We start from the raw sequence: 13,928 nt of genomic DNA on the forward strand, positions 1-13,928 counted from the left end.
CAAAATGAAAAGAAAAAAAATTAATCCTTTCCATTCCACTAACATCCTAGACCAGGTCCTTACCAATGCTGCTTCTACTATTAAAAAAGTTTCTACCAATTAGATTGGTTTTTCTTTTGATTTTTGGCCTCCCTTCCTTCTAATTTGTCTTGTATGCCATTGTCAGATTCATCTTCTGAAACCATTATTTTCACCAGGATATATTGTGTCTCTATTGCCTATCAAATCAATTCCATTGCTCCTCAGTCCTTATTGGACTTAGAGCCCATAATATAGTTCTATGTTACCTTCCAGTTCTTAAAGGAAATGTTCTGTTCATTGCTTTGTTTTTCCATATCCTCCCCCATTTACGTATTCACCCTGAATATTCCTATTTTTCTAACATTACTCACCCAATCTTTGCTATCACAAAAAGTGTTGCTACAAATATTTTGGTGTACATGGGGACTTCTTTCTTTTCAACAGCCTCCTTGGTATATGACCTTAGTAATGGAGTCTCTGAGTCAAGGGATATGAACATTTTAGTTACTTTATTTACATAATACAAACTGCTTTCCGAAATGGTTACATTGATTCACAGTTCTCAACAATACACTAATGTATTTATCCTTCCATAACTCCTCCAACATTAATTATTACTGTCATTTGCCTTTTTTCCCCTCTATTTTGCACAATTTGAGGTGAAACCTCTGAGTTGTTTTGAATTGGATTTCTCTTACTAGTCATTTGGAGGAATCTTTTTTACAGTTGTTAAAAGTTTACATTTTTTCTTTAGAGAACTGTTTGTACATATCCATCAACTATTTATCTATTGGGGAATCTATTGAGCTTTGTCATATATATGTTTCTGTATCTGTTAGCTACCTTTATATCTTGTATATCAAACCTTCATTGGAAGATTTTTATGTGGAAAATTTCCCCCTTATTTGGTCACTTTCCTTTAGATGATCTTCAAATCCTATAGTTCTCTCAGTCCCATCTCCCTTAAGAAACTTTCCCCTGCTATTCCAGTTCAAATTGTTGGGCCTGTGATTGATATGTAATTTTCAGGAAGAGTAATGTTTATTTCATTATTGTTTTCAGAGCTAAAGCTAGAAAATTAGATGTGGTAATGAGGAGGTTATTTATGCTGGGGCACCATTACCTAGAGAAAATTCTAAAAGGGAATATTGGTCCTGAGACTAGACAGGATAGGTTGAATGCTCACCAGTCAGAGCCCATGGTCACAGAGGAGGCAGCTTGAATCCAAGTTAGAAGTAGAAGCTAGAGGGCAGTTGGAATGACATGGAGATAGCTGGGAAATGGCCATTTCATTAACGTAAGGGACCTTTGGTGAGGAAACTCCCTCTACCAATGCAGACAAATAACTGTTCTTCAATTTATAGTCTCGGAAAGTTGACTGTCCCAGTGAGGGGTAAGGCGCTTTGCTTAGAGCCAGAAAGTCTGCATACCCAGTGTCTGCAATAATAAAGTAAATGGAAAGAAGAAATGCCACAACAATCACAAACAAATGTTAAATATAGAGAACAAGCTTGGCCCTAAGGAAGAGATATGAGAAGATACTTCCCCTTCATCATTTTCAGAGGTGGGGTGGGGAGTGTCCATGGGTGTCTGATGACATTCTTTGTGCTGTTTCTCCTGCACACCTCTTCATAGGTAATATACAATGGTTTACCCATGTCTACCAGGTACTCCATTTGCCTTTGGGAGACCCACAACTTGAATTCTTCAGCCATATAGTCTCACCATGAGAATGTTCATATTTAAAAAATTCGTCTTTAGTCCTGGATGAAGCTTGGAGTTATTAACACATTGCAGCTTTCTAAATTCATTTCTTCTTAGAGTTTTCTACCTGTTTTTTTAACTATCTAACTCCCATTGAGTTCTCAGCACATTTCTTTCTCTTTCCTCTATATTTGTCCAAGATATATGTGCTGATGGACCAACTCTGTATGTTTTCTGTCCAATTGAATAGCAGTGTCTAGATACTAGGCATTCTTCACCCACTTGCTTTTTCCTTGGTGGATGGTTAGACTAAAGTGTTTTGTAATTGTGCATCTCAGATAGGAGGTTCTGTACATTTTCAGGGCTTGAATCAGCATGCCATCATAGAAAAAGCAGGGGCATCTAGAGGGTCCTACCATCTGTAGGACGTCTGGCTTGGATGTCCACCATGACTATGATAGGCATCTTCTGAGACTTCCATCTTCCGGGGTTATGTCTTGTGTTTGATGTTAATAATAAAATAGTCACCAAATAAAGTTATCTCTGTTGTATCTTTAGAGGAATTTTATATGAATTTGCCATATATATGAAGGAAAGCCTTGGCAGCAGTGTTGTGTTCTATCAGATCAAATACAGTTTTATAATTAACAAGCAGCAACATAGTAGAATCTAATATCCTCTGCTATAGAATATTATCTGAGTTCCGTACTTAGACTTTATTAAGAATGCCCTTGGTGCATGTCTATATTCTTCTCTTAAAATTTTGTAGATAGAGAAAAACAGGCATATGAAATATCAGTTAGTGATTTTTCTCTGATGCCTTTTGAAGAATAATAGAATCTGAAATGTTTTCAAATGATTCATCTTCTCATATATCTTGTGAAACAGTCTTTTGTGCCCTCAGAATTATGTCACTTTCAGCATGGATATCCTCTGTGTGTATTTGTCCTGGCCCGGCCAGTCTTCCTCCTTTTGTGTTCTTTAATGACCCTTTTACTTTCTCATGTAGGACACCAGGGGCAGAGATATTAGAGTGGCAGCCCTACCAGTAATGTTGGAGAAAATTGTTTTAGAAATATTGACAGATCTTATCCATCTTTCATCTGTTATTTTTATTCTAGTCTCATCCTTAAATACCCTTGGGTTTATTTGACTTAATCCAGTCTCTGGCCAAGCTTTCTGAAAATGTTTTCCTTTCACCCTTTTTTTTAATGAGGTGTTACTATTCATAATCATATGGAACCCATTCCACAAACTTTTGTAAATAAGTTTGTATTTTAAACTATCATTGACTTTGACTGCTGTCTCTTTTCATTTGGCCAAAAGAGAATGTGTTTGTTTATAATTTCTAGGCTATTTCTGGTTTCGTTGTTGTGGCAGTTCATTTATGTAGTTTAGCTTTTCTAGAATGTCATGAACCTGTGATCAATTTTTATTCATTTGTTGTTTTCAGAGACAGTTGCCTCCCTAAAAAGTGGCCAGATTACAGCTATTTTCACTGCATGCCTTATATTTTTGTTTTTATTCTGCTAACTTTGCCTTTTGATCTTTTCACTAAGTTAGCAATCTGACTTGTCCACAGCACCTGAGTCAGAAATCACTCTCACTTTGCCCATCAGTTGTTCTCTATCATACAGGATCACAGATTCAGAGCTGCAAGACACCTTATCCGGGGTGGGGAACCTGTGGCCTCGAAGCCACATGTGGCCCTTTAGCTCCCCAAGTGTGGCCCAGATTTTTTTGGATTCATTCAAAGGGCTGTACTTGAGGACCTAGAAGGCCACATGTGGCCTCGAGGCCACAGGTTCCCCACTCCTGCCAGAGATTTTCTAGTTCACTCCCTCCCTCATTTTCAAAAAAAAGATTCTCAAGTCCTGAGTGACTTGCCTCTGGTCATGCACAGCTATGATTTGAAAACAGTACTTCTGAGTACAAATCCAGTACTCTGCACTGAAATTTCTTCTCCTCCTGCTCCTTCTCCTCCTCCTTCTTCTTTTCATCTTCCTTCCTCTCATTTTATGAACCTCTCCACACTTGGCCTGGTTGTTCCTCAGCAAACAAACATAGTCTGTTGTCAGAGCCACATTCAGAGTCTCTCCAGCATGGTTAGATCTGCCATAACTTGTCCTCCGTTGTCCTAGTCTTCACAAACCTATATTTACTTTCTCTCTACTGTGAGACATCAAAAGGTGGGACCATGGAAGTTAAATCATTTAAAAGAAATATTTACCAAACTGCTTTCACTCATAACTCTTATATGGGAAATCCTGTATCCCTGTCATGGACTAAGCAATAGTTCCTTTTCTTTTAAATAGTCAATATGATCAGAATAAAGAATTTTTTTTAAAAGCAGCCTTTCCCCCCTCATACGTTGGATGATCAAGCTAAAATTTCTTAATTCTTAATTTTGGACCTCTGTTTTTTCTTCTGAGTTCATATTCTCTGTTTTTCCCCCTTAGGATGGAAAGAAGAAGTTTGACAAAGAGAGTGAGAAATACTATTCTATTCTTGACAAGCACTTAAATTTGTCAGCAAAGAAAAAGGAGTCTCATTTGCAAGAGGTAAGCTTTGACTATTTGTCAGAAGAAAAGTCTCTGAAACAAATTGAGCCAGTCTTTTCTATTCATACTACCTAGACTACTGATCTTCACTGGGTCTACTGTTTCTTATTTCTGAATTCTTAGAGAGGTCAGTATGTTCACAGTAGAACATTTGCATCTCCTTTTGTTAGTATATAATTTAAGTGACAAATTAATGTAGCTTCTGCAGTGTCTCCCCAAATATATATTTACCTATCCATTGTAAAACAAGTGATTCTGTATTCCAAAATGGAATTAAAAATCAAATTATCTTGATATAATTCAAGGTACGTCCTTGTGAAGTATCTGATCTCAGTCCTGAGCCCCTTCCTGCTACGTGAGACACCATTATTGCCAGTTTCTGTATGCTTCTATCTTCTAGCCATTTTCTCTCCTCTCTTGCCACCTCCCATTCCTGTCTTAATTATCATAGTTGAACATCATCTTTCCTTTGCCCTCTTGGTGATGAAAGCCAGAAATCCTATCCCTTAATGAAGGAACTTTTGGAATTGAGTGCCTCTACCTCTGCTTTTTTTTTTAAATAACTTCTTTCTCTCTCTTTTTTCCACCCATGCCTGAAAACATGAGAAAAGGTACTGGGAAGCATAAAAATTTACAAGCCTGCCTGGGAAACTCCAAAAAATAAGAAATAGTGTTCTAGTTCACTAATGATAATTGGTAACTTTTATAGAGTTTTAAAGTTTGTAATTCACTTTGTGTATGTTTCCAATAGCCTTGGGAAGTAGAAACTACAGGTCTTATTATTCCTAGTCCCTGAAATTTTAGTTGGTCCTAAAAGAAGCCAGAGTTGAGTAATTGGAGTGGAAGAGAGAGAGTGCACCAGGTACAAAGGAAAGCCAGAAAAAATGCCTGGAGATGAGTGGTGGGGTGTTTTGTTTGTGAGACAGTTAGAAGTCCAATGTCAATGGGTCAAAGAATATTGGTTGGGGACTAAGGTCTCCAGTCTTCCAGAACACAAGAAAAGTAAGAGGGGGCAAGATTATGAAGGGCTTTGAATATCAGACATCATTTTGTATTTGTTCCTATAGGAGATGGGAAGGAAGTAGAATTTAGTGAGAGAGAGAGAGAATCAGACTTGAGTTTTAGGAAATCACTTTATTGGCTGAGTGGAGGATGGATTATATTGAGGAGAGATCTGAGGCAGGTACTCACCAGTGGGCTGTTGCAGTTATCCAGGTGTGTGGTGATGAAGGCCTGCTCAAGAGCAGTGGCAATGACCAAAGAAAAAATTTGGCATATTTGAGAGATGTTGCAGAGGTGAAATTAACAGGCCTTGGCAACAGCTTGGATTTAGGTGGGGAGAGATAGTGAGGAATCCAGGATGACTCCTAAGTTGGGTGCCTGAGAGATTGGGAGAATGGTGTTGCCCTCTACAGTAATAAGAGGGGAAGAGTTTAAGGGAAAGAGAATGAGCTTGGTTTTGGACATACTGATTTCAAGGGATCTGTTGGCCATACAATTCAAAAATCTCTAAAATGTAGTTGGAGATGAGATATTGGAGGTCTGTAGAGAGATTTGGGCTGTAATGGTAGGTTGTAGAATTACAGCCTAGAGATGGTAATTAAATCCGTGAGAACTGATAACCAGGAGAGAGTGGTGTCCCTAAAACCTAGAGAAAAGAGAATATAAAAGAGGAGAGAGTGAGCAACTGTGCCAGAGGCTGCAGAGAGGTCAAGGAGAATGTGGATTGGGAAAAGGCCATTGGATCTGGCAACTAAGAGATCATTAGATCGTTAGTAACTTTGTAGAAATTGGTTTCAGTGGAATGATAAGATTAGAAGCCAGATTGTAAGGGATTGAGAAGAAAGTGAATAGAGAGAATGTGGAATACTTTATCATATAACCATTGGGTAGATCTTGAAAATATAGGAACTAGGTAACAACATGACCCAACAGTCATCTAATATGCCAGATTGTATGCCATCATATGCCAGGTGAATTAGTTGGAAAATGCTTGAGATAGATCACCTAAGAGTCTACTGAGGTACTCTTTCTATATGTTGATTAGGAAATGAAACAAGATTGCGGAAATAGGCATAAAGAGGAAGGGTCCAATTCAAGATATCTTTTTTGCAAGAGAAGAATTAATAGAGTTTTTATCCAGAACTAGCTGAATAAAGAAGTCAAGTATGGTTAACTAAAAAATAATGACACACACAGTGGACTTAAAAAGGAAAATTATGAGGAAGATCTGGTTTTGTGTATGAGGGGGATAGGAGGTGATTAAAATAATTTTCAACATGTTAAATATGAAATATTGGCAGAACATCTAGAAGGAAATGTCTAGTAAATAACTAAGTATAGGCTGGTACTCTATGTTTGGGAGATATCTGTGTAGACATGATAGGTGAAACATAGGAATGTGTAGGTTTATAAGGGATATGGAAGGTAGTATGAGAACTCGAAGAGAGAAGATAGAGCAAGAAGGACAAGATAAGCAATAAGCAAATGCTGTAGAGAGTTCAAGGGTATTTGATTCAGTGAATAGGAGGGCATTGGAGACCTCTTAATGCTATGGCAGCTAGATGGCACAGTGGATTGAATACTGGCCCTGGAGTCAGGAGGACCTGAGTTCAAATGTGACCTCAAGTCACTTAACCCCAATTGCCTCTCTCTGTCTCTCTCTCTCTCTCCCCAAAAAGTAGTGCTGGGTACAAAAGTCAGAATGTCTGAGTTTGGTGAGGAAAGAGACATATGTACCCTCCTCTTTCTCTATAAAAGTTGCAGTAGAGAAGAGAAAGATGGGGTGATACTTGTATTTCTCTAATTGAATGAAAGTGATTTTAAAAAAAAATTGGTTAGGGGAATATACTTATAGGAAGGAGATGAAGATGACAGAGAGGGAAACATTGAAGATGAAAGACAGAGTAGGACTGGTTGGGGAGAGAAAACAGGGTGGTAGAGATAATAGGTATTGAAGGCTTAAGTTTGACACCATCCTCTGACATCATAAGTTCACTGTAGAAGTGTTTTAGTTGAACCCCCTCATTTTTCAGATTATTAAAATGAGGCCTAAAGGTTAAATGACCAGCTGAAAGTGTCACACATATAATAAGTAGTACAGCTAGGTTGTACAGCTAGTGGTACAGGCCCACCAAATCCAAATTAGTGAAGGACGTAGAGAAGTTTTGAGGCATGGTTGAGGAGAGTTAAAAGAGCTGAGGCCAAATAGCCTAAATCTCAGTAAATTAGAAGCTGAGTTCACTTATTGAAAGGTGTTGGGAATTTAAGAAACATAGGAAAATTAGAGTAAACACTATGGGAAATATGATAAAGAGCTTATTGGAGATGAATAGAAGGACTCCTGTGTTGCCATTTAGATTATATAAGATGGATCCCTTCAACAGTTTATGACTTTCTCTAGTAGTACTTAGCAGCCTTGGGAACATAAACAAGAAGGCAGATGCTGCTGGGTAGCCCAGATAGGAGATTAGCAAAAAAAAACAGCCTAAAGACTTCCAGATCAGATGCAATACACAGCACCGTCATTTTCCCTAACTAGGTGGCAGCCTTTTGAGTCCAGAAACCTTGTGTTTATATCCCTCACAATACCATTCCATCAGGAAAATTGCTGAAATGTTTTTTCTTGTGTAAAGAAGAGTCATACAGAAGTGTTGACTAAATTTTTTATTCTGAGATGTGAATAAACGTATTGTTCCTAATAGAATTGAGGAAGGAGGGTGAGGCAATTTGGGAGCACTAGTACTAAGAATTGTGGAGAAGTGTAAGAAAGGTAGTTAAGAGTAGCCTTGGCTCAATTAATTTTCAAGGAAATCTAGAATTGACTTCATCAACACTGTACTAATTTTCCCATGGTTCTTTTCATCCTAAGGTTGTTTGTTGTTTGTTTTTTTAAAGTAAAAATTCTTCACTTCGAAAGGAGTTATATGCTTATTTAGGGATGGAAGGAAAGAAGGAGAAGGTAGAAATCTTACTCCCTTTGTGGTCCTGAGAAAAGAACCTAACATAAATGTAAGAGACAGTGGTAAGAGAGGACAAATGCAGAACTGAGGAAAAGACAGGTATGGATTGCTGGCCTGGAACTGAGAAGTACACTGATGCTGAACAGCAAGAGATACTATTGGTGTGCAGTCCTTTTTAGGAGGCACTTAGGCAGTTCTTCCTGATTCCCAAACCTTTGTGTCCTATAACTGGTGCTGCCATTCTGGTTTGCTATGTACTGAGCTCAGAACCACAGAAGGGCCTTGGACTCTGAAGGAGACATTAAAAAAAACATATCTTTAGGTTTCATTGGGGAATATATTAAGTATCATAAGTAAATCTTGAATTTAGTAATTTTGTTATATGTCAGCGCCTTCAGCTTTCAGACTTTAGGTGTGTTTGTGCAACAAGCTTTTATTTAGTATTTCTTTCAAGATTTTGACCTTTGGACTTTGCATCAGGAGAGACAGGAGCTTGAATTCTTACATTGTCACTTAAATTGCAATGAATTTTTTTTTCCACTTTAAAAAACTGGCATTTGTTGTACAGGATTTGTTGGAGGGCTCCTCTCTGGGAGGAGCAGGGAGATGATAATGAGGATAACTATGAGGTAAAAAATAGAAGACATCAATTAAAAACTTATTTTTAAAAATCTTTATATGCTATATAAATATGAGGTATTATTTCTATTACTGCATACCTATTATTCCCTGGGCACTAAGAATGGATACTAGCTATGTGACTGTGGACAAAAAGTAATCTTCTTTATCTATAAAATGGGCATAAGACCCATAGTACTTAGCTCACAGGGTTGTTGTGAAATCCAAATGATATTATATATGCAGCATGCTTTGTAAATTTTAAAGCAATATGTAAGGTGTCAGTTATTAGTATTATCTAGAAAACGTTATTATTTATTATTGTCCTCAAGTTGCTTATATTCTAGTTGGATGGTGACATCAATAAAAAAAAAAAAGAACCAGATTTAATGTATGAGCACATATGTGCTGGTGTAGTATATGACTGTATGTTTAGTTCTAAGAGGATTCAGAGTGAATTCCAGTCTGAATCTTCTGTCAAAGAGAAATTGAGCTATCCGTAAGAACTGTAGCTTCTTGGATGACCCTTCAGAGGAGGGTATGGTATATCAGATTTAAGTGCTCTAGACTAGAGGTGATGAAAGCTTCTGTAACTGGGAAGCATTACAAGATTCACTACTGTCCTTAGTTATCTAAAAACTCTCTGTCTCTCCTGAGTGGGAAGTGAATTACTCAAATGATTTTCAAATAATGCCCATTTGAATTTAAAGAATTAGTACAAGATGTCTTTAAAAACAAGATAACTGGCTCACATGTAGTTAGTAACAATAACAGTGGTGTCATGTCTGGACAAAGAGCAATGTTATGTAATATAGCATTGACAATAACTGAGACAAGAGAAAATGATTCTAATATTGTATCAACTATTTACATATTACCTCTTTCCACTTTAGATTTTGATAGTTCAGTCTTATAAATAACTGCCTTGATAAGGTGATCAAAAAATTATTCTGAATAGGAAAAATATTGATTTGTTTTAGTGTGTTGCTTCTGTTCCTCCTTCTTGGAATACAGCCCTTAAACCATTGGGGGAAGAGAGATAGAAAGGTTAGAAGGATGGTAGTAGTACTGATTTATTTTCCCTTTTATTCTCCAAATTGTTTATGTGTTTGGCATATGTATAGTGTAGGGAAAAATTCATTTAAAAAATCCTTAAAGGCATTCTGTAATTCAATACTGTTGTTTTGAATGAAGAAATTATTTTTAAAGTATAGTAAATGATTATTTTGATGCTCAAATATTTATACTTAATTTTACTTTGCTTTTGTTGTAAAAGCGTCCTAGGAAGTGACTCAGTTTTTGCTTTCTGCATTGCGTTGCTTAATGCTTAGACCTTAGCAGGAGAGATGATGGTTTTTATCCACTTCCATTAACCTCAGTTGCTAATAACCTGTGTTAAATTGTGTAGGGATTGAATGTGATGTTTCTCTACTAAACCAAATAGAGTCCCAGTTTCCAGAAGGATATCTGAGGATAACCAGTTTGGGGATAGAAGGAAGAGATACAGTTTAAATAAATAAATAAAAGATAGAGAGAAAATGGTTATCTGAAAAACATTTTCTAAGCCCCTAGAATTATATAAGAAAACTCTTATTTTATCCTAGAAGAAAAATGTATTGCACTTTTAGAATATGATTCATTCAGGATCTATAATCATTCAGTGTTTCAGATATAGACCTTGCCTTTGTCCCGCCTAGAAATGAGCTATGAAATCAAATACCATCTCTTTGTTTATTACGGTTTCACCTTCTGTCTAGTTATTTATACATATGCCTTCTTTCTCCTATCAGATATTAAGCTTTGAGGACACTTGAGCTTCTCTCACAGAAAGAGGCAATCAGTGAGCTTTTCTGAAGCGTTTTTTATGTTCTAGGTACTATGCTAGGCACTGGGAATGTGAATACAAAAAAATATATATAATAATCCTCATTAACAAGGAGCTTACTTTCTAGTGGGGGATATATAGAATAAAAATAAAGAGAAAAACTGCAAGGTAGTTAAATATCTCATAGGGAAGGAGGGTAGTAGCAGTCAGGGGGATCAAGAATGGCTTCATGTAGAAGGTGATGCGTTAACTTGTGTCTTGAAGAAGGAAAGACATTATTTGAGGTAGAGGTGAGGAGGGAGTGCATTCTAGGCCTGGGAGACAGGTCAGTTCAAGTGTACAGAGATAGGAGATAAAGGATCCTATGTGAGGAGCAGAGAGGGCCAGACTGGCTAGATCACAGGTGTGTTTTTTTTCTTATTCTTTGTTTACTCTTAGTAACAAGCACAGTTTTTTGTATACCTTAAAGTCATGAATTCTGATTGACTGCATACTTTGTTATTTTCTGCATCCTTATAGAATATGACCATTAGTGATTCTTATTTGTGTCTTTCTATTTTCTTCCATAGGCAGATACGCAAATTGACCGAGAACATCAAAATTTCTATGAGGCATCACTTGAATATGTCTTTAAAATACAAGAAGTTCAAGAAAAGAAAAAATTTGAATTTGTTGAACCGGTAAAAGCTCCAGACTTCCTTCTTTATTATAGAATTTGTATTTAAATTGAAAGTTATTATTTTTCCCAAAATGCAGTCTTTGAAAATTAAAAACTCGAGGGCAGGTATAGTTTTTCTTTTTTGATATCCCTAGTTAGCACGTTGCTTTGCATTTAGTGGGTACCAGATGAATAGTTATTAATTGAATTGAATGGAAACCAGGCTTTGTCACTTACTACCTATGCAGCTTAAGTGAGTCACTTAAACTCGGATCTCTCTTTGATCATCTGTAAATTGAGAAGATTGGACTAAATAACCCAACATCCCTTCCAAGTTACATCTTTGTTCCTTTGAGTTGAATTGAATAATTGTCGCATAAGGTAACTTTCACAGATGGGGTTTTAAATACTTAGATAGAAGTCAGATTGCTTATGCAATTGTGTGTGTGTGTGTGTGTGTGTGTGTGTGTGTGTGTGTGTACACATATATATGCATGTATATATACAGATATACATACATGCACAAAGAATGTAACTTGTGTTGCACATATATGTGTGTGTGCATTTATGAGTGTTTTGTTGTTTAGTCATTTGCAGTTGTGTTTGACTCTTTATGACTCTATTAGGGTTTTGGTTTTTTTTTTTTAAATGAGGCAGTTGGGGTTAAGTGACTTGCCTAGGGTAACACATCTGGTAAGTACCAAGTTTCTGAAGCCAGATTTCAACTCAGGTTCTCCTGACTCCAAGGCTGGAGTTCTTTCCACTGCTCCACCTACCTGCCCCCATGGGTTTTCTTTTTTTTGTTGTTTTTTTGTTTTGTTTTTGTTTTTGGTGAGGCAGTTGGGGTTAGGTGACTTGCCCAGGGTCACACAGCTAGTGAGTATCATGTATCTGAGGCTGGATTTGAACTCCTGACTCCAAGGCCAGTGCTCTATCCATTGTGCCACCTAGCTGCCCCCACTCTTACGGGTTTTCTCATCAAAGATACTGGCGTACTTTGCCATTTCCTTCTCCAGTTCATTTTACAGATATAGAAACTGAGGCCAACAGAGTTCAGGCTGGATTTGAACTCAGGTCTTCCTGACTGTAGGTCTAACACTCTACTGTGTTACCTAGCTGCTTGCTTTTATGAGCATTAATGGTTTCTACAACTTTCTTAGGAAGTCAGTTCAGTTTCTAGGCCAATTCTAGATAAAGTGGTTATTTCTACATGTTTACTTTATGTGTAACATTTTCCTCCATATTTATAATCCTACTGTGTCTGTATAGTATATATCTGTATATTATAGTTCCTATTTTGTCTTTCAGCATTCTTAAATATTGTTTTTAGAACACAAGGAGGGTGGGAAGGAGGGAAAAATGGAGGAAATCAGAAGAGAGGGGAAATTTTGTCTGAAATTCAATGAGATATGTATTTTATATTTTTAAAATGTTACTTTCAGATACTCAAGTTTTATACTATGCTGTTAACTCACCCTTTTCCTGGAGAAGGTGATAGAAAGCAACAGAATTGCCAGCAGGAAAGAGGGGATAACCCCTAAAAAATTAACAGTTGGATAGAGTAAAGTAATCTTCATATAAGAAAGATGGTTACATTGTGAACAAAAATAAAGTTAAGAAAATTCAATGTGTTTGCTTCTGTTCTTTCTTAATAATAACAGTTAGATAAGAGTTTGATAAAAGACCTGGCTTTTTTTTTTTATTGTAAGAGAAATAATGGATCTACAGTACAGTATGTCAATGGGGAAAAAAAAAAGCTAATGCAATCTTGATTTCTATTAAGAGGGACATTGCTTCCAGACTAAGAATGACCTTATTAGACCCTGTGTAAAAATTTTTGTTCATTTCAGGCCATCACATTTTGGAGATATGTATTGGAATTGAATGCCATTGAGGGGATTATAGGATAGTACGTCCAAAATTCTGTGATTCTGTGACAGCTCACAAAAATACATTGATTTACAGTTTATAAAGTAACTTCGCAATAACAGGAAAGGCAGTCTAAACATTATCCCCATTGTACAGGTGAGGAAATTGAGATTGAGAGAGGTTAAGTGACTTGAACCTTCTGTCTGTTATCTCATTAGAGCAGGAAGAATATTTCTTAGAAATATGACAGTTGCCTTTCCCCTCAAAATCAGTCTATGAAATGAATATCATAGGGAAACTTCTTAGTTCTTCCCCTGCTAGCCATCTTAAAACCCTCCCTCCCTGTAGAATGTACGTGTGTGTTTTTCTTAGTCTGAGCATGCCTTTCTTGTGACTTCATAATTGAAATTGATGTTAAATTCTTTCTTTCAAAATCCTGTCCTGGCTGCTGAATTTTCCTATTAGTATGTCTGGCCAAAATGAAGACTTCTGGCAACTGAATCTCATTCTCCTTCTAGTTTTGTAATTTCTCTGCCTCCTTGTGTTTTATACCCCATTTTCAGTAAGATGATCAAAGACATGTAAATAATACTATCTTAACCTGAAGAAAATATCTTTGTACATAATTTGAGAACGGATAACTTAACTTGAAGAAATATAGACTGCTTTACTCTATGTAGGTGATTAAAGACTTAGAAAATCTTTAAGGA

The 13,928-nt window shown here is 36.7% G+C and overlaps 1 protein-coding gene across 1 annotated transcript in view; it reads left to right on the forward strand.

The window, feature by feature from the left end:
• Window positions 1-13,928, forward strand: part of ARHGAP42 (Rho GTPase activating protein 42) — a 392,658-nt gene that overhangs the window by 271,340 nt on the left and 107,390 nt on the right. The window contains exons 5-6 of the mRNA XM_020996109.2: window positions 4,185-4,286; window positions 11,261-11,371. Of these exons, the coding sequence (XP_020851768.1) occupies window positions 4,185-4,286; window positions 11,261-11,371 (213 nt within the window). The remainder of the gene's footprint in view (window positions 1-4,184; window positions 4,287-11,260; window positions 11,372-13,928) is intronic.

This window comes from Phascolarctos cinereus, unplaced genomic scaffold (assembly GCF_003287225.1).
Source record: "Phascolarctos cinereus isolate Bilbo 61053 unplaced genomic scaffold, phaCin_HiC Scaffold_726;HRSCAF=1367, whole genome shotgun sequence".
NCBI classification, from domain to species: domain Eukaryota; kingdom Metazoa; phylum Chordata; class Mammalia; order Diprotodontia; family Phascolarctidae; genus Phascolarctos; species Phascolarctos cinereus.